This window comes from Eurosta solidaginis, chromosome X, assembly GCF_040869045.1.
Source record: "Eurosta solidaginis isolate ZX-2024a chromosome X, ASM4086904v1, whole genome shotgun sequence".
NCBI classification, from domain to species: Eukaryota; Metazoa; Arthropoda; class Insecta; order Diptera; family Tephritidae; genus Eurosta; species Eurosta solidaginis.
Genome location: NC_090324.1, coordinates 143,699,557 through 143,723,150, shown reverse-complemented (window position 1 = coordinate 143,723,150; position 23,594 = coordinate 143,699,557). Strand labels below are relative to the sequence as shown.

Genomic DNA, 23,594 nt, shown 5'->3' with positions numbered 1-23,594 from the left:
ACCTCATTTTATATATTGCCCAAGGATTCTATTTACATTAGCTGATTCAAGGATAAATACGTTGCAGAAAAATAAATAAATACGGTGATGCGATTTATTTTAAAGAAGCGTTTTGATACTCCCATACAAGAGCTACTAAACAGCTTGAACTGGCTTAGTGTAAAACAGCTATATTATACTTTAAAATTCAGACACAACATGAAATTAGGAAACATACCAAATAATCTAAATGATCGTTTAAAATACAACAACGATGTCCATAACTATAACACAAGAAACAAAAATAATTTCCACTTGCCAATTGTAAAATCCGAATTTGATAAAAAGAGTATATATTTTGAGGGATTAAGAGAATACAAATGAACTTCCTAAGGACTTAAAAGATTGTAAAAATATGAAAGAGTTCAAGAGGTGAAACCCTATCGAAACGGCTGGTAGGCTAATGCTACACCTGTCCACGTCCCGCTAAAACCGTGGCGGGCCTCAAGGTACGTTCCGCCTCCGTCGCCGTTAAGTTGGTGGTGTAGGTACGGTTGAAGATTTTCCCGCTTTGCGTCCGGTCTGGCTCTGAACGCATTACCCATAAGGTAATGCGTCAACCCTCGCGTGGCCTCCCTGCGCAGCATAGATAACCACGGGACCGTTGAAGGGTGACTACACAATCGACTCCGGATAGCGGCCTTGAGGGGGACTTCTTAGAATGGACACGAACATAAATAAAAAGGAGGGTAGGAGTGACGGCGAAGGTCGTCATGGTGCGAAGGACGCGACAGGTGCGGAGAGCGCTCCGAAGCAGGTCACTGGCAGCCGGGAAAGCTCCCGGCGGATCAAAAGGGCTGATGAGACGGATCAGCGCAGGGGTCTGGTTTCAAACCCGGTAGGTTCGGGTAGTGGAAGGGTGTCGAAACCGACACCCAATGCAGACCCATATGGGGCTGTGACTGGGAAAGGTCCGACGAATGCGGCAGACCAGCCCAGCACCAATAAGAAAGCCCTGTCGCGAGGAGCTTTCCCAACGGGAGCCCCGGGGTCCAAGCCTGCCAGGAAAGGTAGGCGATCGACACCGCGTAGGAAAGCTCTGGGTTATCGGCGCCTGGCTGCGAAGATCTTGGAGCGCTACGGCGGAAGGGATGCAGCTCACATTTCTGAGAAGCATTCCCGGACGCTGGGCCAGGAGCGTCGTAGCTGGCGAAGACCACACACCGGTGTCGAACGATGCGGGTGAGTAGTAGGGTCTGGGGGCTAGGAAACGGCAAAGGTCGGATGAGCGGAATGGCGCAACGACAAAAAGGGTCCGAGGAGGTGGGGACGCAATTGCGTCCATCGCCCTCGGGGTCCTGGATAGGAGTAGGGAGGATGGTGTCATCTCCCGAGAGGATTGGCCGTGGGTCGCCAGCGCCAAACCAGCGGCCTATATGACCTCTCCCCCAGAGACTGTTCGGGAGGTGGAGGCGTCCGCAGGAGAGCCAGTACCCATGGTTGTGGATGCTGACCCCGCTAATTTCGACAGCGAAAGCACTGTTGGCGTCCCGTCAATAGCGGGATCTGTCATCAGTGCTAGTCGTCTGGCTGATAGGACAGAGGAGGAACTCCTAGCCTCCGAGGGCGAATCGTCGATGGCGGGATCCGTCATCAGTGCAAGTCTGTTTGGGGGTGAGGAGGATCTCCTAGTCTCCGAGGGCGCAGAAGAAGAGTGGTGTTGATGAAAATCTGTCAAATCAATCTTCAGCATTCTAAGGCGACTTCCGCAAACTTGTTGCTCTGTCTTGAAAAAGGCTGAGTGGATATAGTTCTTGTTCAGGAGCCGTGGCTGAGTAGTAAGGCGGAAAAATTTCTGGATTAAGGACGGGAAAATTCAACATCTTGGTGCGTGGGGAGGCAGGTAGGCCTAGATCCTGTGGGCTTATTAAAAAGGAATTTAAAGCTTTTATTCTCTCTAATTTCAGCAATGCTGACGTAACCACGGTCTGCCTCGAGCGAGGCAGTAACGAAATGTGGGTGGTCTCAGCGTACATGCCCTATGGGGACGTAACGGGACCACCACCTGTGATACTGTGCGAAATCACCGCTGAAGCAAGGCGGAGAGATGTTGGCGTAATTATAGGTGCCGATGCTAATGCCCACCATAGCATATCACCCCAGAGGTGAGTCTTTATTTACTTTTATTGTAGATGAGGGACTTTGTATATGTAATAGGGGGAATAACCCGACTTTTATTACTGCGGTAAGGGAGGAGCTCCTGTACCTCACGCTGGTTAGCAGAGAACTGGAAGATCGGATATCTGGCTGGAGGGTTCTCAACGAGCACTCCTTCTCTGATCACCGATGTATTCTGATCTCGGTGAACGAAGAACGTCCCGGTAAAATATCTTTTAGGAGCCCTAAAAGAACCAACTGGGACTTGTATTGTAGGAAGCTGGTAGAGCTATTGCCTGAGGCGCCTATCGTTGGTTCGGACCTGTCCGAATCTGGGATAGACGGTCTGGTGGAAAACTTCACCTCGGCAAGCAATAGCGCCTTTCAACTGTCCTGTTCATTGAAAACTTACAGGGGCAAGCCGCTCTGGTGGTCTGATTCTCTTCACGACCTAAGAGCGTCCAGTAGGCGGCTCTTAAACAGAGCCAGGAGGAGTAAATTACCCTCGGACTGAGAGCTCTATAAGGTGAGTCTGGGGATTTATAAATACGAAATAAGGATAGCCAAGCGAGATTCATGACGAAGCTTCTGCGAAAACATAGAAGGCTGCAATGAATCCGCGAAGCTAAGAAAAATACTCTCTACGAATCCCGCCCCTCGGGGGTATCTGAGAGATGATGGCGGGGACTGGTCGATGAGTAGCGAGGAGTCCCTAAGGCTTTTACTGGACAATCATTTTTCCCGATGTCCCAGTTGCGCAGGGATCTTCGCCTGCATGATCGACGGTCGCTGAAGATGACCCTAACCGTGTGCCACGACTTCGGGTCATCTTCATTCCGAAGTCCGGCAGGAGCTCTCATGTATCACCTAAGGATCTCAAGCCAATCAGTCTCTCGTCGTTTCTTATTAAGACGTTTGAGCGGTTGACTGACCTGTACCTAAGGGAAAGGATTCCTCGGGGGTTACTGTCGGCTTCACAGCATGCCTACTGTAAGGGCAGATCGACGAAAACGGCTCTCCATTCGATTGTAAAGCAAATAGAGGGGTCTCTAGAACACAAAGAGTTTGCTCTGGGTGCCTTTCTAGACATCGAGGGGGCCTTTAACAATGCCTTACCGGGGGCAATCGAAAGAGCTCTGGTGGGTTTAGGAGTCGAGGCGGCACCGGTTGAATTTATTAGTAAACTTCTATGCAGCACAATTGTCGCAGCTGAGTGCGGAAGGGCAATAACTGAGAGGATGGTGTGCAGGGGGAGTCAACGAGCTTCCTGTGGAGCTAGAAGCCAATGGCTGTAGGTTGGTTGCCTATGCAGATGACCACGCTATCCTAGTCAGGGGCAAATTTCTGGACACCCTGTGCGATGTTATGCAGGGCTACCTGGATACTGTGGCTTGGTGGGCTGAATCATGTGGATTGGTCAACCCGGGAAAAACAGAATTGGTTCCTTTTACAAGGAGATATAAGATACCCGACTTCAGAACTCCCTCGATCGGAGGGGTGCCGTTGGTACTTTCTGACAGGGTTAAATATTTGGGGATTGTTCTGGACAAGAAACTGTCCTGCCCGCGGTTGCCATGTACACTGGTTTTATGAGACGGTGGTCAAACCGATTCCGCTCTATGGGGTGCCGGTCTGGTGGAAGGCACTGGACACGGAGAGCACCTCCAAAATGTTAGTGTCAGTGGAACGGACGGCACTGATTGGTATCAGTGGCGCTGTGAGAACAACACATGCTGAACATACATCCAGTAGATATTGCGGGAAATGCAGCCGCGGCCCGGTTGTTGTTGTTGTTGTAGCAGTGCTTCGCCCCACCTAATAGGAGCGACCGATCACAAATTGTCATCAATGTCCTCTAACCGGAGTCCAAGGAAACTTGCAGTTTCAACAGGGGTGGACCATAATGAGAGGGGTATTGGAGGCATTGGTTCCACATTACAATTAAAGAGATGGTTGGTGTCATGTTGCAAGCGGGGCATACATTTTGTATGTCGGGGTTGATTCTGGATAGGTAAGAGTTTAGTCTGTTACAGTATCCAGAACGAAGTTGAGCTAGAGTGACTACGTTTCCCTGAGGAGTATTCGTTCCTCCTCAGCAAGTTTTGGGTACTGTTCTTTGAGTACTGGATTCACCGGGCAATTCCCGGCATAAAGGTCCTACGCCTGTTTGTGGAGTTCACTGAGGACCTGTTGTGTTTTTTTGCTTCATACGGCTGAGTTCTCAGGTGCCGTATTTCCTCATAATGCTTACGGAGATGACTCCTTAAGGCCCTAGGCGGTGTTGGCTCAACAATAAGATGTCTGTTGGGATGCCCAGGTTTCTGGGTATTCAACAGGAACTGTTTGGTTAGCATTTCATTTCTCTCCCTGATGCGGAGTATTCTCGCCTCATTATGTAGATGGTGTTCTGGGGACATAAGAAGACAGCCCGTGGCGGTTCTGAGAGCAGTATTTTGGCAGGCCTGTAGCTTCTTCAAGTGAATAGTTTTTAGGGTTGGCGACCATATAGGGGACGCGTAGCATGCAATCGGCTGGCCAATTGCTTTGTATGTGGTAATGCGTTTATTTGTATTTTCTCCAAGTACTGCCAGCAAGGGATTTGAGGATTTTATTACGGCTCTGGATTTTTGGTACAATTGCGGCTGCATGCTCACCAAAATTTAGATCCTGATCAAACGTCACACCCAAGATTTTGGGGTGTAGGACAGTCGGTAGCGTAGTGCCATCGACGTGGATGTTCAAAATGGTCGACATTTGGGACGTCCATATTGTAAATAAGGTCGCGGAGGATTTAGTCGGTGATAATGCCAGGTTTCGCGAGGCGAAAAAACTGGAGATCAGGGAGGTAGCCGTTTATTCTGTTGCAAAGCTCATCGATCCGTATCAAAAGCTTTTGAATGGTCTAGCGCAACGAGTACTGTTCTGTGGTGGGGTTTTTGATTTAAACCACAACTTATCTGGGTGGTAATTGCATTTAGCGCGGTGGTGGTGCTATGGAGTTTTCTGAAGCCATGCTGATGACAGGCTAGCTGAAAATTTGCTTTGAAGTAGGGGAGCAAAATGGCTTCAAGCGTCTTGGCTACTTTAAAGTCGGCCTTTTAACGCCAACTATTTTTTCAATTTTTATACTCACGCTTGTGGGTACGCAGCCCACTATACACATCCGCACACACAGTTCCTTAGGTTTCTTTTGTTTTTTTTTTTTCAAATAAGTACAATTATTCAAGTTTTCTTTCAAACACAGTTTATTTAAACAATTTATCTTTCCACACCTTCAGTTCTACTTAGGTTATGTTAATCCCTAATTTAAATTTAAGTTCTACACTGTACTTTGTCTTTTAAATTAGTTTTTACATTTACAACTTTTTGCTTTTAGTTTTTTAGCATATCATACAACACTCTTTGGTTTCAATTTCAATTTGCTTAGCTTTTTTTGTTCTTTAACTTTTTAGCCACGACCGGTCACTACTATGTGTCAAAACGAAATCATTCGGTTTCGTTTTTACCCACGCTCAGCGGCCATCATTTTTATTGGTGAGTCAATTGGTCCTGCTGAGTGCAATTGGCATTGCTGTTCAGCAACAGCTGACGGCGATGCCACTTGCACGCAGGGGTGTGTTTTGTTACGTAAAGGCGGGTAACGCAGTGCGGTTATACCACCCTTCCTTAGAAAAAGAAGAATCTGACAAGTTGATCAGATTTGTCATATTCTTCTTGTTCCTATTACTTTCAAATTGTTTTGGTTGAATGAATGTATGACATTAGGGTGTTCCTCCCCTTTTTTCTCATTCGTTCAATCAGAACAATTTTTCCCTTCACATATGAAATTTTGTTAATATTAATTTAATTACTTACATGTAATTTGTTTTCTAATTTCTATTGCACTAAATTAATGTATTATATATATATTTATTACAAATAGTGTGTGCATATTAACATTTGGTTTTATTTACATGCAAATTGAAATTTATGTTTTCGTATATTAATATAAATTTTAATTTGATAATTCATGCTTCAATAACAGAGTAATTAAAATTTAAAATTAGTTACAAGCTAGTTTGTAAATTTGTATGAGAAAAAATTATCAGTTTACCTTATTGATTCGGTTTTTGTGAACGGTTTTTTCCTTTTTATTTATTTCATCAAAAACCGTGACATTAACTCCATCAATTTTTGTGACTATATATGGTCCTTGGTAAATGCTTTCATGTTTATTTCTAGGTTCTTTTTGTAATTCTACCTTATCGTTTATATTAATTGCTAACGGACGCGCCCTCTTATCATGTATATCCTTATTTTTAATTTTATGTTTATTAATTAAATCGTTTGCTATTTTATGCGTTTTTTGTAGTCTATATTTTACTTACATAAACTGTGCGAGAACTATTTATTTATTAAAATAGCCGAACCTAAGGTTTGTAGTCTGACAACAAGTAAAATGATTTTTCTCCAATTTCCTTTATTGACTACAAAATAAGTTTGTCAAATAAAAAACACACTGATGCACTAACAACATATATTTTTTATTTGGCACAACAAATGCATTTCGGACAGACCTGCTGTCCATCATCAGCGACGCGCTACTAAAACAAAGGAGTCAAGAATATAAACAAAATAGAAAATATTAGCAATATTATAGCAATTACAAATCAACGTACATATGTATGTATTAAACTAAAGAAAAAAGAGGGGAATTTATGTTCCCGTTGTCAGCATTCATGGCAATCTTGGTTTTTGTGATATAGAGAGATTCGTAAGCGTCTAACTTTCTGTTGTTGTGCACAGCTTTTATTAAATGAAGACTCTCTTCTACAGTGCCGATGCTGTGCTTTGTTGAGCTGTCGTCATTTGTCGTGTGAATGTGCGCTGCTACTGCAGACCGATGAATTTGTTTATTGTTGGCGTGCTTTTCGTGTTCTTTGAAACGAACAGAGATTTGCCTTCTAGTTTGTCCAACATATTTTGCATCGCAACCCAGGCAGCTAATTTGGTAAATGCCGCTACGCTCAAGCATTGGGACAGTATCTTTTGTGGAGCCCAAAATGTTTTTCAATTTTTTGTTGTTTGTATATACGATTTTCATTTCATTCTTTTCAAATATGTTCGATAAATTATTGGTGATAGCAGGAAAATAACTAAATGGTATGCGTGCTAATTTGTTTGCTTTAATTTCTTTATTTTGAGCGAAGAGAGTAGTTAAATTGTTTTTGTAGTGTAAGTTGGAATGTTTTTTTATTAGTTTATCGATGAGTTTCTTGTCAAAGCCATTGGTAGTTGCGAGATCAATAATTTTTGTATACTCGTTTTTATAATTAATTACGGAGAGTGGTAAATTCACAAGGCGATAAACCAATGAATGAAATGCAGCTATTTTGGTTTGATAGGGGCAGAAAGGATCACTTGTGATTAAACGGTTAGTTGAGGTGGGTTTTCGATATACCGCATAGTCAATTTTATTGTTCACTCTTGTGCATTTCAAGTCTAAGAAATTTATGGAGTTTTGTTCATCTTCCACTTCAACTGTGAATTTTATGCTGTCGTATTTGTTGTTTATTGTGTCCAATGTGTGTTGAAGTTCTTGTTTTTTAATTATGCAAAACACATCGTCGACGTATCTGATCCAAATTCGAGGTAAGACACCTTCTGCTTTCAAATCGTTTTCGAATTTGGTCATGAATGCTTCTGCAATTAGTGGTGAGAGTGGGTTTCCCATGCTGGTACCGAAGTCATTAGAATAAAACTTATCTCTGAAGGCAAAACAATTGTGGGACATACAAATCTGGGATGCTTCAATTAAAACTTTTATTTCATCCGGGTTGGCCTGTTTGTTTTCCAGGTGTTTTCGAAGAGACTCTATAGCTATTATGGACAAAAAAGACTACGACCGCCGAATGCATCTCTCTATCGAAGAAGATGGTTTCCAACTTTTAAAACGATCCCCGCTTAATCGTATGGTTAATGACGCCAAATTAATCATCAAAAAAATTTGCGAAGTTTTTAAGACCAATAAATACGCCTTTTTGGTGCCAAATCCTAGTGTACCCAAAATGTACGGTTTGCCAAAGGTCCACAAGGAAGGAGAAAAGATGCGGAAAATCGTCTCCAATACATCATCACCGTTGGTTCGCGTCGCAAAATGGTTGGTAAAAGAGTTGAGCAAATATGGAAATTTTGAGGGTGCCAGCATAAAAAACACCTTCGAATTTGTTAACAGGACCAAAGATATAGAAATCCATAAAGGTGAAATTTTTGCATCCTTCGACGTAACAGCATTGTTTCCGAGCATCCCAGTGATTTTTAGGAGTTTAGTTAATTCAGAGAAAATTTCATTTTGATATTCGGTTCCTAAATCGGTTTTAATTGATTTCATTATGCCATAAATGAGGATGCAGCCTTCAAAAATGGCAGTTGCAATTGTTTTTGCTGTCTTATCAGGGATTGATATTGTAACTAGGTATTTGCTTAAGTCGCACATAATGGTAACCGCGAACCTATTCCCATTATTCGACTCAGGCAATGGTTCTATTGTATCTATAACTACGACATCGAAAGGTTTGCAGGGTGTCGGTGTAAGCACCAAATTTTCTTTGGTTTTTGGCTTGACTTTATTCAAAAGGCACTTTTTGCAATTTTTGACGTATGTGGCAATATCACGGGTCAATATTTTGTACGCATTTTTGCGTAAAGCTTTTTATTTCCGCAGTGACCACCTGATATCGGGTCATTGTGGTAAATTTCCATTAGTTTAAGTTTTTTGTCGTGGTCCGTAACTCTATTAATAGTATTTGTAATTATTTAAAATTGAATTTCCTGTACTTTGAAATAGAAAAATATTTAAATATTTGGTCATCTTTTTGCCATTCTGCTTGCTTAATATTGTGTTTACCAACTTCTTTTTCAAGCTTCAAAAGTAACTCATCTAATTGCATTATTTTGTTAGTACACACAATATTAAGTAACTGGAGTTTTTTATGTTTTAAATGCGCATATATTTTTAAATTGATTTTATCATTATCGTTGTCATGACAAATTTGGCTTTTTATCCTACGGATTTTCTTGGAAAAATTATATGAAAAATTTGTAGAATACCTGTAATTTAATATTTTTTTCATAAATTTTATTTGCCGGCTTGAGGTCTGATGTTTTGGAAAATAAAACACAGATGTTTTAAATTTTTTACCAATATATTTCGGTTATGCACGATAACCTCCTAATATTTTTTTCGTTTATGTCCTCAGCCGATTGTTGTAGTTGTTCGTGACGTTTCGTCATAGACCTCGTCTGTACTGCTAAAATTTGATTATTTGAATTTTTAAGTTCTTGAATTGAAATTAGCGATAATGCGTCTGCACCTACGTTAGATTTTCATTTAACATTCGTACATTCGTACAATTCCAAACGGATTCTGGAAAGTTTCGATGACAGATCTTTCATATTAAATAGATAAACTAGTGGACGATGATCTGATTTAACTTTGAAGTGAGTGCCATAGATATATGCACGAAATTGTTTTATTGCAAAATATATTGCCAAAAGTTCTAATTCTATTATTGCTTTATTTTGTTCCGATTTGCTAAAGGCTTTTGAAGCAAAACAAATTGGCAAGTCGTTACCATTATGATTTTGACTCAGTATCGCACCACAACCCAACTTTGAAGCATCTACCGCAATTAAAAATTCTTTGGTGAAGTCTGGATATTGTAATAGTTTTGGAGAAATCAGGCTTTTTCTTAGTTTATCGAAAGCTAACTCATATGCCGCATCCCAATTAAATTCAACCTTTTTTCTACTCAAACGATTCAGTGGAGCTGCTAAAGAAGCGAAATTTGGAATGAATCTCCTATAATAATTTGCAAATGCCACGAATCTTCGGACAGCGTCTTTATTGCTTCAAATTTTGAATCGTCTGGTAGCAAACCATTTGCTGAGCATTTATGCCCTAAGAAAGTTACTTCAGGTCTAAGAAAATTACACTTTTTTGGGTTAAGTCGCAAGTTGAACTTCCTACAGGTTTCGAAAACTTTTTTTAGATTATTGAGATGATGTGCTTCGCTACATCCAATTACTATTATATCGTCTACATACATAAAGGCTTGGTTGGGTGAAATACCAGAAAATGCAATTGACATCATTCTTGAAAATGAATTTGTAGCTACGTTTAGACCGAATGGTAACACCTTCCATAGAAAAGCTCCGCGGTCAGTACTAAAAGATGTTATGTCTCTTGAATCTTTGTGAAGTGGGATTTGGTGAAAACCCGAAAAAAGATCTAAAGTAGAAAAGAATTTCGCACGGCCAAGGTTATCTAAAATATCGTCTACACGTGCCAAAGGAAATTTGTCGACAATTAACTTTTTATTTACAGCCCTAAAGTCAACGCACATTCTATACGATTTTTGGCCATTTAGGTCTTTTTTCGGTACCAAAATCAAGGGACTGTTATAATTCGAAAAACTATTTTCGATCAAATCGTTTTCCAATAATTTATTAACTTGTTTATTTATTTCTTCGCGTTGAGAATACGGTAGGCGATAATTTTTAATGTATACTGGCGTTGTATCGTTTAGTCTTAGTTTTTGTTCATAAAAATTGTTTATTGTCATTTTATCATTGTCTAGCGCAAAAATATCGGAATATTGTAAACATAAGTTAATAAGCTTATTTTCAGCATAATTAAGTATTTGTTTTTCTAAAATGCTTTTAAGTTCTTTGATACGACTATCTTGCTTTACCGGGTTATTGATTTTATAAACGTGATAATTAGAAAGTTTTTCTGTTTGGATGTTGCAGTTATTTACGTATTTTACGCTATTTGTGGTGTTTATTACTTTAATGATCGGATTACTAGTATCAACTATAAATTTCGCTGTGAAAACACCGTCAGAAATCTCTTGAGAATCCAAGAAAAGGCGTTCTGAGTCTTCTTCCAAGGCGAAAATTCTATAAACTTCGCAACGAGGTGGAATAACAAATGTATCGCTTTCCATTCCGTGAAGGATGGGAAGTGCGATCTTTTCATTGCCTATCCAGAAGGAAATGCAATTTGTTGCATAGCTCATATCGCATTTATTTGTTTTTAGGAAATCCTTACCAAGTATTCCATCTGACGGAATGTTGAAATCATTTTCTACCACGTGTAACGTATGTTTGATATAAAAATTTGAAAAGTGTAAGTTGGTTGTAAAAGTACCTAATGTAGAAACTGTATCTGTAGTTACTCCAGTAATATTAATTGTATCACTGTTATTAATTGACAAATTTTTATTAAGAGAAGAAATTTTAATTAACGAAATGTCGGCTTGTGTATCGACTAGAAATGTACAAAATTTGTTAGAGCCAGTAATATTTATTTGTATAAAATCGGAATAATTTAGGTTAAGACAATAAACGTTTTTAGAAGAAAAACTGTGAGCTGAATTAGTTAGTAATTTATCTCGTCCTCCCTCAGTGTTCGCTCCTGAGGGGCTTCCCTGTTTAAAGCCCGGACGCTTGCATTTCTACCTCTATTATTGGAAGTGTTAGAACCGTTGTTATTGCTAGTACGACTATTGTTGCTATTATTATTATTGTTAGGCTGATTCTGATTTCCACCGCCGGAACGGAAATTTTGCCTTTGATTGCCGCGATTGAAGTTGTTGCCATAGTTACTGTTACTAAAAGATGGTCTATTTTGGCCATAATTGTTAAAGTTACGACTTTGATTTTGAAAATTTCGACCTCGGTATTTACTTTGAAAATTTCTAAAATTGTTATTCTTCCGCGCCCTAAATGCTAAAACTTGGCGTTCTTTTATATCATTTGATTGCTCTACAATCAGTTTGGCTACTACGTCCTTGGAATCAGAAAAATTGGTTGAAGCGAGGATTGATTTGACTAAACTGGTTTTTGCGTTCAATCGGCAAACGTTAACTGTTTGCTCGATGGCCATTTCACGGGCTTTGGTCTGAGTAATCCCTTCGATAATGAGCGAACGCTCTAAAGCATCAGACAATTCCTCGACGCGTTTTGCAAAATCGGTGTAACTATTATTATTAACTTGCAAAGCTGCAATTTTTCCGGCCACAACTTTGGAGTTGTCGGGTTTTATACGGTTACGTAGTGCTATTTTTATATCGCTAACTGAAAGTACTTGAGTTGGTATCGCTTCTCGAGCTTTACCATCGAGTTTGGATTTAATATATGAAATACAAATGCTTGTTAAATTTTCGTCGACAAATTGTTCGATTAACTCAATTTTAGTAATGAAAGATTCGAGACCTAGGGGCTCACCGCTAAAATTTTCACGCATAATACCAGCACATATGCCGATAAATGTCCTTTTTTCTTCAGGAGTCGCCATATTTGTATCGGAATTAGGAGGATTTGAAATATTTGTTTCGGGCAATTCCTCAAATCCGTGAAATTCTCCGGACAAAGAAAGTCTAACAACAAGGTTTTTGATTGTACTGGGCAAATATGTGGTTGAGCCTTCAGAAATTGGGCTTTTAAAATCAAGATTATCGGAATCGGAACTTTCGGAATTAAAATTTTTGGAATTGGAATCTGAGTCTTGTTCTGAAATTCTGGGAACTACTTTTTGGTTTCTAAGGAACATATGTATGTAGTAGGAAGCAAAGAAGAAATATTTAAACTGATTAAAGTCGAATTTGTAGAAATTGCTTACGAAAATTTAACAGAAATTGAAATTGAATTGAATGTTGATGTGAAATTGAAAGAATTATTCGGCAATTTAATGAAAGACTGAATATTTAATGATAAATTGAATGTATATTGAAGTAATTTAATTTAAATTGATTTCAAAGAAAATATGTTATTTTGGTAAAAGGACTTGGCTGTTGATAACGGACGCACCGCTTTAGTAAAAAGATCTCAATGTGATTCGTGCTTTTACGGACGCACCGTTTTTATTAAAATTGTATGGTTTTATTTTTATAGATACGGGCGCACCGCATCTTTTCAAATTTGTTATACGAATATCCTCGGACGCACCGGGATTAAAAAAATTTCATTGGTTTTGTACGGAACCACCGTTTACGCAAAAAAAATCTTTTTGGTTAACTACGGAACCACCGCTTTATGCAAAAAATATTAATTATGTTTTTTTTTTGTTTTGTTTGTATTGTTTTTGATGGAGCTCACTGTAGGGCAGAGTAGGACTACAACCGAAAAATTTATAAAAATTATTTAATGTTTTTTTTTTTTTTTTTTTTTGGAGATGGCAACTGCTTTTAATTTTTTTCAGAAAATTTACCAGTTGAGCCGGTTAAAGGAAACTCACAGAAAAAAAAAATTTTCGGTGTTTTCCAACTCTGTCCCACTGTGCCTACCCGTAAGTTCACACATATATATGTATATGTAATTGTGTTATCTAACGCTTTCGGTAAATGATAAAAACCGGTTTAATATATATAATGTAAAGAATTTTGTATTAATTGTGAAAAGTGAGAAAATATATGTGATATGTAGTATAACTTTTAATTTAAATATTTATGAAACGAATGAAAAATGTAATTTTATATAAATCTTTGTGTATATGCGTATAAAAATGATTTTCGCACACTGTGCGTCATACCGACTTCTGCTTTATTTGGTTTGCCGTTTGGATTCTGCTACTGCATCTGATGTTCTGCTGCTTCGGTTGCTGTTGTCGTTGGCGTCACTCGTCTTCCGCTATTCGGCTTTCCTTTGGTGTACGGTGGTTTTCCGTTATTCTGGTGGCGTGGCTAGTGCTGTTTTTTTCGCAATTTTGGTACAGTTTTTTCAAAATGTTTTCGCACAAGTATATTTGAGTTTTTGTTGTATTTAAGTATTATCTCTGTTTTCGTTAGTATTTTTATTATAGAAAAACATTTTCTTATTATTTCCGTTTTTTATTAAGTAGTTTTATTATATTTTTCTGATTTTTCAACTTTTATTTTTCTAATTTTTCTGCACTAGCCACGGACAAAGAAACCACCACCACCACTGCCATATGCATCCTTGAAAAATTTTTATTTTTAATGTCGAAAATGTTTATGTTTCAATAAGTTTTGTGTATCATAGTGTTGTATTTTTTGGTAATTTTTGATTTTGTCCTTCTTTTGTAGATTTTTTTTTAAATATTTTATAATTTTTTTTGTAATGGTTTTTCGAATTTTTAAAGTTTTTTGTAATTTTTTATAGTTTTCGAAGGAACTTTTTTTTTTGTGTAGATTTTAGTTTTTTTTTTTTTTTTTTGTAGGGTTTTTATAAGTTTTGTATTTTTTTTCGATTTTATAGTTTTTTAAATTTTTTTGTAGATTTTTTGGATTTTTATTTGTAAATTTTTCTTTTCGTATATGTGTATTTTGTTGTAATTAATATTTCATTTTCTTTCGATTTTGTAATTTTTTGTATTTTTGTTTGGTGGTTTAATTCATTTTCGTTTTCAATTAATAAAAAATTTTTTTTTTTGATTTTTAAATTTTTATAATTTTAGGTTTTAAGAGGCCTGCCTCTTCGCCACTATGGCCGCCATTTCGAGGCCCGGCGTCACGGTCGCCATGTAAGGTTGGCTTTTCATCGCCAACCATTTTGCAATTTTTATAACCACGCTTGTGGATTGGATACTCGCCCTAGCGAGTATGCAGCCCATTTGTTGAACTGGACACACAAACTTTCTTTCCTTTTTGCTTATTTCCAATAATAGTACACTTAGTTTAGTTCTTTTAATTTTCGTCTTTATTTACGTGTAACTTTAGTCTTTTTAATTTTTTTCAATAAATTCGCTATCGTTTCATTTCTTTATGTTTCAGCCGTAAAATATAGTTACACTTTAATTTCTCAACTCAGTTACTTAGACTTTTAACTTTTTAGTTACAACCGCACAACCACCACTTAGTTTTGTTCAATTTACTTTTTTCTCTTTTTGGTTTTTAATCACTAGCGCGTTCTGATGGCTTGGCCGGTTACTTTGCTTGTCCTCACGAAAAAACCGTCGGGCTCGTTTTTTCGGCCAAGCTCAGCGGCCATCATTTTTTACCGCTGATGATTGGTTCTGCTGAGTGCAATTGGCATTGCTGTTCAGCAACAGCTGACGGCGATGCCAGTTGCACGCAGTGGTGTGTTTTGTTGCGTAAAGCGGGTAACGCAGTGCGGTTATAACGCTCCCCTTGGCGGGCATCAGTCGAGATAGGGAGGGCAGCACAGCGGTTGTCTGTAAAGGATTTGTATTCGTCTCACTTTCCTTTTTTAAAGTTTATGAAAGTGCGTTTTTCTGTGAAGTAGGCAGGTGAAGTAGGCAGGTGGTCGGATGCCAATGTTACCATCGGCTGCCAGTTTACGAGTTCTGCGCTCACGATTGATATATCCGGCGAACTGTGACAGCTTCCTACCATACGTGTGGGGGCGTCTCGTTTATTGTGCAGAACGTCGTTTCTTCTATTTGATCCACCAACATCTCACCCCTACTGTCGCCCCCAAGTTTGAATTCCATAGATCGTGATGCGCACTGAAATCGCCTAAGATAAAGCGATTGTTGCCTTTAACTAAGGCGCTGATATTAGGGCGGTATCCACTGGGGCAACAGGTGGCAGGAGGGATGTAGATGTTGATGATTTCTGTGTTTGCATCGCCTGACCGGACAGATAGGCCTTGACGTTCTAAGACACTGTCCCTGCGGCCGATGTCGGGATCAAATATATGATATTGCACAGAGTGGTTTATGATAAACGCGAGGCCGCCTCCATTTCCGCTGTCACGATCTTTTCTGTAGACATATACCCAGAACTGGTGTGCAGAGCAGATCTTGCTGTGAGTTTAGTCTCTTAAATCGCAGCAATGTGGATGTTGTGCCGCTTCATGAATCGAAGACGGGGGCAGGGGCTGATACTCGGCATTGCTCCCGACTCTACTACGGAGAATGTAGGTATGAGTGTGAGCAGCCGTATGAGTATGTGGCGCCGTGGGGCGCGAGCAGCAGCGGGTACTTGTTGTGGCTTGCTGAGCAGCGGGGCTGCAGGAAGGTAGTGGGGGCGCTAAGGCGTAGACTACGGGACGCCCTAGGGCGTGAACAGCAAGGAGCCACACAAGATTTATAGAAGTTACGTGGACGTCTGGTTTTGGGATCTAGCCCAGAACAACCTGTCCGATGCAACCATCCCTTACACGGGACACACTGACAAGAGTATGACCGTCCTAAAAAGATTATTTTCCGGCAGATGTAGCAAAAACATTTCTCAGGACCGGGGTCAGGAGACGGACACGAATTGGGTTCGATACTTTCCCGGAGCAAGAGAATATGGAGCAGTCCTGCTGCAAGGAGCTGCTGGGAGGATGACAATTTGTGGGAAGGACGCAACAAATTAAATGGGATTACACTGAAATGGCAGTGCTTCGTTAGGAAAAATCACGAGTCGCTCCGGTACATAGAACCGACTGTCTTGGGAAGCGCCGCGGCCCGGTCGTCGGTCAGGATTCGTGATATGGGTTATGGGTTTCTGACTACGGACACCTAGCCTTCTTACTAGTTTCGACTTTATCCCGGACAGGACGGACTATTGTATGCCGATAACCGCTCCCTATGTAACCTTCACCCCAGTCATTCCCCCCAGGGAGGTGTGGGGAAGAGGAATTAGCTGGGTATGGGACCGGTTAACTTATTCACGGATGGGTCGAAGTTGGACGGAAGGGTTAGCAGGGGGTCTTTTGCCAAGAGCTAAATGTAAGCCGCAAGTTTAAGTTGGCTGATCACTGCAGCGTATTCCAAGCGGAAGTTGCTGCGATTAAGGATGCGGTGGATGAAATGCTATCCAGTGCTACTGCGGTTAGGGAAATTAACATCTACTCTGATAGCCAAGCGGCTATAAAAGAATTGAGCTCAACTACAGTGCGATTGCGGGTGGTCTGCGAGTGCCTGACCTCACTTGCGATTACATCGAATTATTTTACAATTAAGATTATCTGGGTCCCGGGCCTAAGTGATATTCCGGGTAACTGTTAAGCGGATCTCTTAGCCCGAATCGGTACAATTGAACCAGATGAAGATGGCTGTAGGGATTTCGGGATTCCGCTAGCCACCTGTGGACTGCTCCCCCATAACTGGGCCTCGAGTCAGCTCAGCAAACGTTGGGCGGACACTACGTCTTGCAGGGTAGCAAGATCTTTCTGGCCGAAAGTGGAAGGCAGGAGGTCTGCTGAAATAATTGGTTTCACTAAGGCTCACCTATCAATGGTCATTGGGGTTTTGACAGGGTACTGTCCCATGGGTATCCATGCGGTACGTCTCAATATATTGAAAACTCCATCCTGCTGCAGCTGTATGGAGGATGATGAGGTGGAATCACCAAATCACTTTATGCTTGATTGCCCAGCTTTTGCCAGAACTAGGAAAAAGTATTTCGGTCGCGACGCTTCCCAAGGCAGTCGGTTCTATGTACCGGAGCGACTTGGGATTTTTCCCGACCAAGGACTGTCACTTCAGTGTGTCCCCATTTAATTTGTTTCGTCCCTCCCACAAATTGTCATCCTCCCAGCAGCTGCTTGCAGCAGGACTGCTACATATTCTCTTACTCTGGGAAGGTATCGAACCCAATCCGGGTCCGTCTCCTGACCCCGGTCCTGAGAAATGGTTTTGCTGCATTTTCCAGGAAAGAATCTTTTTAGGACGGTCATACTCTGTTCAGTGTGTCTCGTGCAAGGGATGGTTGCATCGGACAGGTTGTTCTGGGCTTGATCCCAAAACCCGACGTCCACGTTACTTTTATAAATCTTTTGTGGCTCCTTGCTGCTCACGCCCAAGGGCGTCCCGTAGCCTACGCCTTAGCGCCCCTCCACTACCTTCCAGCAGCCTCGCTGCTCACCAAGCCACAACAAGTACCCGCTGCTGCTCGCGCCCCACGGCGCCAACTCAAACAGCTGATACCACTCATAACTACTACCTTCGTAGTAGAGCTGGTAGCAATGCTGAGCATCAGCCCCTGCCCCCGTCTTCTTCTCTCCCCCCTCTTTTCTGGCAGCAGTCGTGCAGGTCAGGGAAACAGACTCTTAGCCCCTACCTCCGTTTGCACCGTCTGCCAGCACAGAATATATAGATTTGCGACATCCGCTCAATGCAGCTCCTGCCTTGGGTGGTGCCACTTTCCTAGATGTTCTGGTCTCCGCGACGGCAACCCCTCGACGGGTTTCATCGCGCCATGTTGCCAGGTCGCAAACCCAAATCATCCGGGTACCCCAATGCTTGCCCAAGGGCGCCCAGTCCCAAGGCCACAACAGCAGTTGCGTCCTGGCCTTCCACAACCTAGGCGTAGTCACCCGTCACTTACCCCTAGAGTGGCGGCGTCACCCCTCATGCACTTCAGAATTCTGCAGTTAAACTGTAATGGACTAACTGGGAAGATTACGGAGATAGTCGATTTCATGAAGCGGCACAACATCCGCATTGCTGCGATTCAAGAGACTAAACTCACAGCAAGATCTGCATTGCAGACCTGCTCTGGGTATAATGTCCACAGGAAGGACCGCGAGAGCGGAAATGGAGGCGGCCTCGCGTTTATTATACACCACTCTGTGCAATATCATATATTTGATCCTGGCATCGACCGCAGGGACAATGTCTTAGAACGTCAAGGCCTATCTGTCCGGTCAGGCGATGCAAATCTAGAAATCATCAACATCTACATCCCTCCTGTCACCTGTTGCCCCAGTGGATACCGCCCTAAAATCGAGGCCTTACTCACTGGCAACAATCGCATTATCTTAGGCGATTTCAATGCCCATCACGACCAATGGCATTCAAACTTGCGGGCGGACAGTAGGGGTGAGATGTTGGCGGATCAAATAGAAGAAACGACGTTCTGCACAATAAACGGAGATGCCCCCACACGTATGGTAGGAAGCTGTCATAGCTCGCCAGATATCTCAATCGTGAGCGCAGAACTCGTAAACTGCGTCAACTGGCAGCCGATGGTAACATTGGCATCCGACCACCTGCCCATGCTTATTTCGTTCGAGCGTACCGCCGACTTCATCGTCACCGAAAAACGCACTTTCATAAACTTCAAAAAAGGAAAGTGGGAAGAATATAAATCTGCAACAGACAGCAGCTTTGCTGCCCTCCCTATCCCGACTGATGGCCGCCAAGGGGAGCGTGCCTTCCGTAAGGTCATTGAATCCGCCTCGGCACATTTCATTCCCGCCGCGAGCTTAGCGAGGGAACGTGACCTTATAAGACAGCTTGATCCAGGCGACCCCCAAATAATGGATATAAACCAACGCATCAGATTGCTTGTGGACGAACACAAGCGGGCGAAATGGGAAGAGCACCTAAGAGGTTGTAACCTCTCTACCGGTGTAGGTAACTTTGGTCCACCGTAAAGTCCCTATCGAATCCGACTAAGCACAAAGACAATGTTTCCATCGCCTTTGGCGATAAGGTGCTGTCGGATGCGGAAAAATGCGCGAGCGCTTTCTGCCGACAATATATAATGCATCCTACGGTCGACAAAGATAGACGGAGAGCCAATAGACACGCACATAAACACAAATTCAGCGCGTCACCAATCACCATCACCGCTAGAGAGGTTGAGGACGCCATTGGTCGCGCTAAACCATCCAAAGCAGTGGGCCCAGACGGCATAGCCATGCCGATGCTTAAAAACCTAGGGAAAGAGGGTTTCAAATATTTAGCGCATGTCTTCAACCTGTCTCTCTCCACCTTTGCCATACCCGAGAAATGGAAAATGACCAAGGTGGTCCCGCTACTAAAGCCTGGGAAACCAGCTAACGTAGGTGAGTCATATCGTCCGATATCTCTCCTATCGCCAGTGGCAAAGACGCTTGAAGCCATTTTGCTCCCTTACTTCCAAGCACATTTGCAGCTAGCCCCTCATCAGCATGGCTTCAGAAAACTCTATAGCACTACCTCCGCGCTAAATGTCATTAGCACCCAGACAAATTGCGGTTTGAATCAATACCCCCACCATAGAACAGTACTCGTAGCGCTAGACCTATCAAAAGCCTTTGATACGGTCAACCATGGCTCATTAATGCAAGACCTGGAAGGGTCTACCCTTCCCCCATGTCTTAAAAGGTGGACCACAAATTATCTGGGTGGTCGGCAGGCATCGGTGCAATTCAGAAACGAAACATCAAAACCAAGGAGAATTGAACAAGGGGTGCCACAGGGTGGTGTCCTATCCCCACTTTTGTTTAATTTCTACATATCTAAGCTACCTTCACCACCGGAAGGAGTCACAATTGTTTCCTACGCCGATGACTGCACAATAATGGCCACAGGCCCAGGCCCAGAGATCGATGAGCTATGCAATAAAATAAACGGCTATCTCCCTGATCTCTCCAGTTTTTTCGCCTCGCGAAACCTGGCATTGTCACCGACTAAATCTTCCGCGACCTTATTTACAACATGGACGCCCCAAATGTCGACCATATTGAACATCCACGTCGATGGCACTACGCTACCGACTGTCCTACACCCCAAAATCTTGGGTATGACGTTTGATCAGGATCTACATTTTGGTGCGCACGCAACCGCAATTGTTCCGGGAATTCAGAGCCGTAATAAAATCCTCAAATCCCTTGCTGGCAGTACCTGGGGAAAAGATAAAGAAACGCTCATGACCACATACAAAGCAATTAGCCAGCGGATTACGTGCTACGCGTCACCCATATGGTCGCCAAGCCTAAAAACTACCCACTGGAAGAAACTACAGGCCTGCCAAAATACTGCTCTCAGAATCGCCACGGGCTGTCTTCTTATGTCCCCAGAACACCATCTGCATAATGAGGCGAGAATACTCCCCATCAGGGAGAGAAATGAGATGCTGACCAAACAGTTTCTGTTGAATACCCAGAAACCTGGGCATCCCAACAGACATCTGATTGACGAACCAGCACCGCCTAGGGGCCTAAGGAGTCATCTCCGTAAGCATTTTGAGGAAATACGGCACCTGAGAACCCAGCCGTATGAAGCGAAAAAACACAGGCAGGTCCTTGGTGAACTCCATAGACACGCATCGGAGCTTTATGTCGGGAATTGCCCGGTGAATCCAGTACTTGAAGAAAAATATCCAGAACTCGCGGAAGAGGAACGCATACTCCCCAGGGAAACGCGTGTCACTCTTGCTCAACTTCGTTCTGGATACTGTAACAGGTTAAACTCTTACCTATCCAGAATCAACCCTGACATACAAAATGTATGCCCCGCTTGCAATGTGTCCCCACATGACACCAACCATCTCTTCAATTGTAATGTGGAACCAACGCCGCTAACACCCCTTTCCTTATGGTCCACCCCTGTTGAAACGGCAAGTTTGCTTGGACTCCCGTTAGAGGATATTGATGACAATTTGTGATCGGTCGCGGCTATTAGGTGGGGCGAGCATTGCTACAACAACAACAACAACAACATTTCGGTCGCGACTCACTTGGATCTCCCGAGGAGTTATCCAAGGTTGAGATCGGGATCATTCGGAACTTTATCGTTGCTACCCAACGATTCTCTAAGTAGTTATATCTACGTCACCGTTATTTTAGTTTATTATATTTGGTATCACAACGGACCTTCATGTTGTCCAAGTGAGCTTCCCCTATCAGGGAAGTTACAACCCAACCTAACCTAACCTTCCCCAAAAGCCAGTTTCTGCTTAGTGTTTTCCGAAAATTACCAACTCACCTTAAGGCTAATTAATAATTCTCTTTATGTTGGCTTACCATATTTTGTGTGGGTTGCGGTTGCATTTCTGTGAAACTGTCGAGCTGTAACGAGGATTCCAATAAAGCCACTCTTTTTTGCATACCATGTGATTGCGCTGTTATGGTTAAAGATATATACTTTTCGATGTAGCTACATAATCTCCTTTAATTAGTAAAAATATAAACTTCGAGTTATTAATTTATGAATGCATCTTACCCTGGTAATCAAAGCTAATAAGAAGCAGTTTATTAAAAATCCCAACTTTCTGTGCTTCGTAGTTATTAAGGAGTTGTCTTCATATGAATATAAGTAATGGTATTCCTTCAATTATTCAGCATAATCCAATAAGCTGCATACTTTACATTTATTTATATCGATTTTGATCAGAGTTACCTAAAATTAAAGAATATGTTCAGATCTCAATTACTTACGACCAAAATTCTTTTAAGTTCTTTATACCACCCGGTATTCAACACATAAATAATGTTCAAAAACCATTTAATTCCAATAACGACCACACATAGATTGAATATGTCCATAGTGTTACCAAAATGTGTCCATAGTGTTACCAAAATGTGTTTGACCGCCAAACTGAATAACATCAATTAGGTATCAGAACTTATAAAATAACTGAGTCCCCTTGGCAATAGTAGACGTTTTCTAGGACCCAGCTTAATAACTGCCCCGAGATCTAGCCACTCTGCCGCTCCTAGTAGATGGTACCTTGCCCTCACGAGAGTATGAAACGAACACGGCACGCGCCCAACCGTTTCTTCCTGCAGCTCGCATTTCCTACTGCTGTGTTACTCGCAAGGCCTAATTTAGAAGCTGTGATGTCAGAAGGCAACAGCGGGAGCAATATCACCCCTCGGGATTGATTTGGCAAGCATGACTGTATTTTTGCCAATTAAAGCTTGTAAGTGAAAACTCATCTGCCTAGAAGATGCCTCTCGGAGTCGGTATTAAACATGTAGGTCCCGTACCGCCAATTTATATAAAAAAAGAAAATTAGCAGCATGACGCAAATTGGAAGACAAGCTCGGCCTAAAATCTCTTTGGTGCCTATCGCGCCTTTCATTTATTTTTTTTTTTGTTTTTGTTTTTATAATTGAGGGTGCTGTCGGAAAGAATTAAATGCCGAGCAGCATATGTTTACGTTCACTTGGAGGTGGAAACCTAGCTTCCAATCCTACATTGTTTACATAATTATCATTTTATATTTATTTTTTGGTAAGATTTTTTATATCATTTTACAAATACGACGAACTGTATTTGAAAATGGACCTGAGGTACCAAGTTACTACTTGCAGTCTGGAGAGGTCATTTCTAATTCGGAGAGACCATCCGGATAGAAAAATTTGGCAAAAGGATTCTGGTTTGGTAAGCTATTTGCGAATGCGGGCGTAAATCCAGGCCGTTCTTTACGATGGGAACCATCTGCACTGACGTTTGTTTACGTGAAAGAGCGGCTTCAGAAACGTCTACAGCCTTTCTTATGGATAATGGTCCAGTACATTAAGTTAGTGTCAAACGAAAGTGGTTTGAAGATAACAATGTACATTTTGTTAGGAAAGCAATGTTAGGAAAAATTCAAACCACTAATTAGGCTCTGATGAAAGCAAAACTTTTAAAAAGAGGGAAACCAACAAAAACCTATACAGAAGTTAAATGAACAAGGGTAACAGTATCAGTGAAAGTGGACAAAACCGTTGTAAATTGATAGAATTTGCAATGTGTGTTGTTATATCAACCTACTGATTTGTAAGATCGCGGTTTCGAATAGAGCTCA

The 23,594-nt window shown here is 41.7% G+C and overlaps 1 protein-coding gene across 5 annotated transcripts in view; it reads right to left on the bottom strand.

The window, feature by feature from the left end:
* Positions 1–23,594, bottom strand: part of LOC137235448 (eukaryotic translation initiation factor 4 gamma 3-like) — a 925,455-nt gene that overhangs the window by 806,370 nt on the left and 95,491 nt on the right. For 3 of the 5 annotated variants that reach the window (XM_067758449.1, XM_067758446.1, XM_067758450.1), the window contains exons 2-3: positions 22,022–22,198; positions 21,823–21,967 (exon numbers count right to left, since the gene is read on the bottom strand). In XM_067758449.1, coding sequence (XP_067614550.1) covers positions 21,823–21,906 — 84 coding nt within the window. In that variant the 5' untranslated portion in view covers positions 21,907–21,967; positions 22,022–22,198. The remainder of the gene's footprint in view (positions 1–21,822; positions 21,968–22,021; positions 22,199–23,594) is intronic. The other 2 variants (XM_067758447.1, XM_067758448.1) reach the window with 2 other exon arrangements.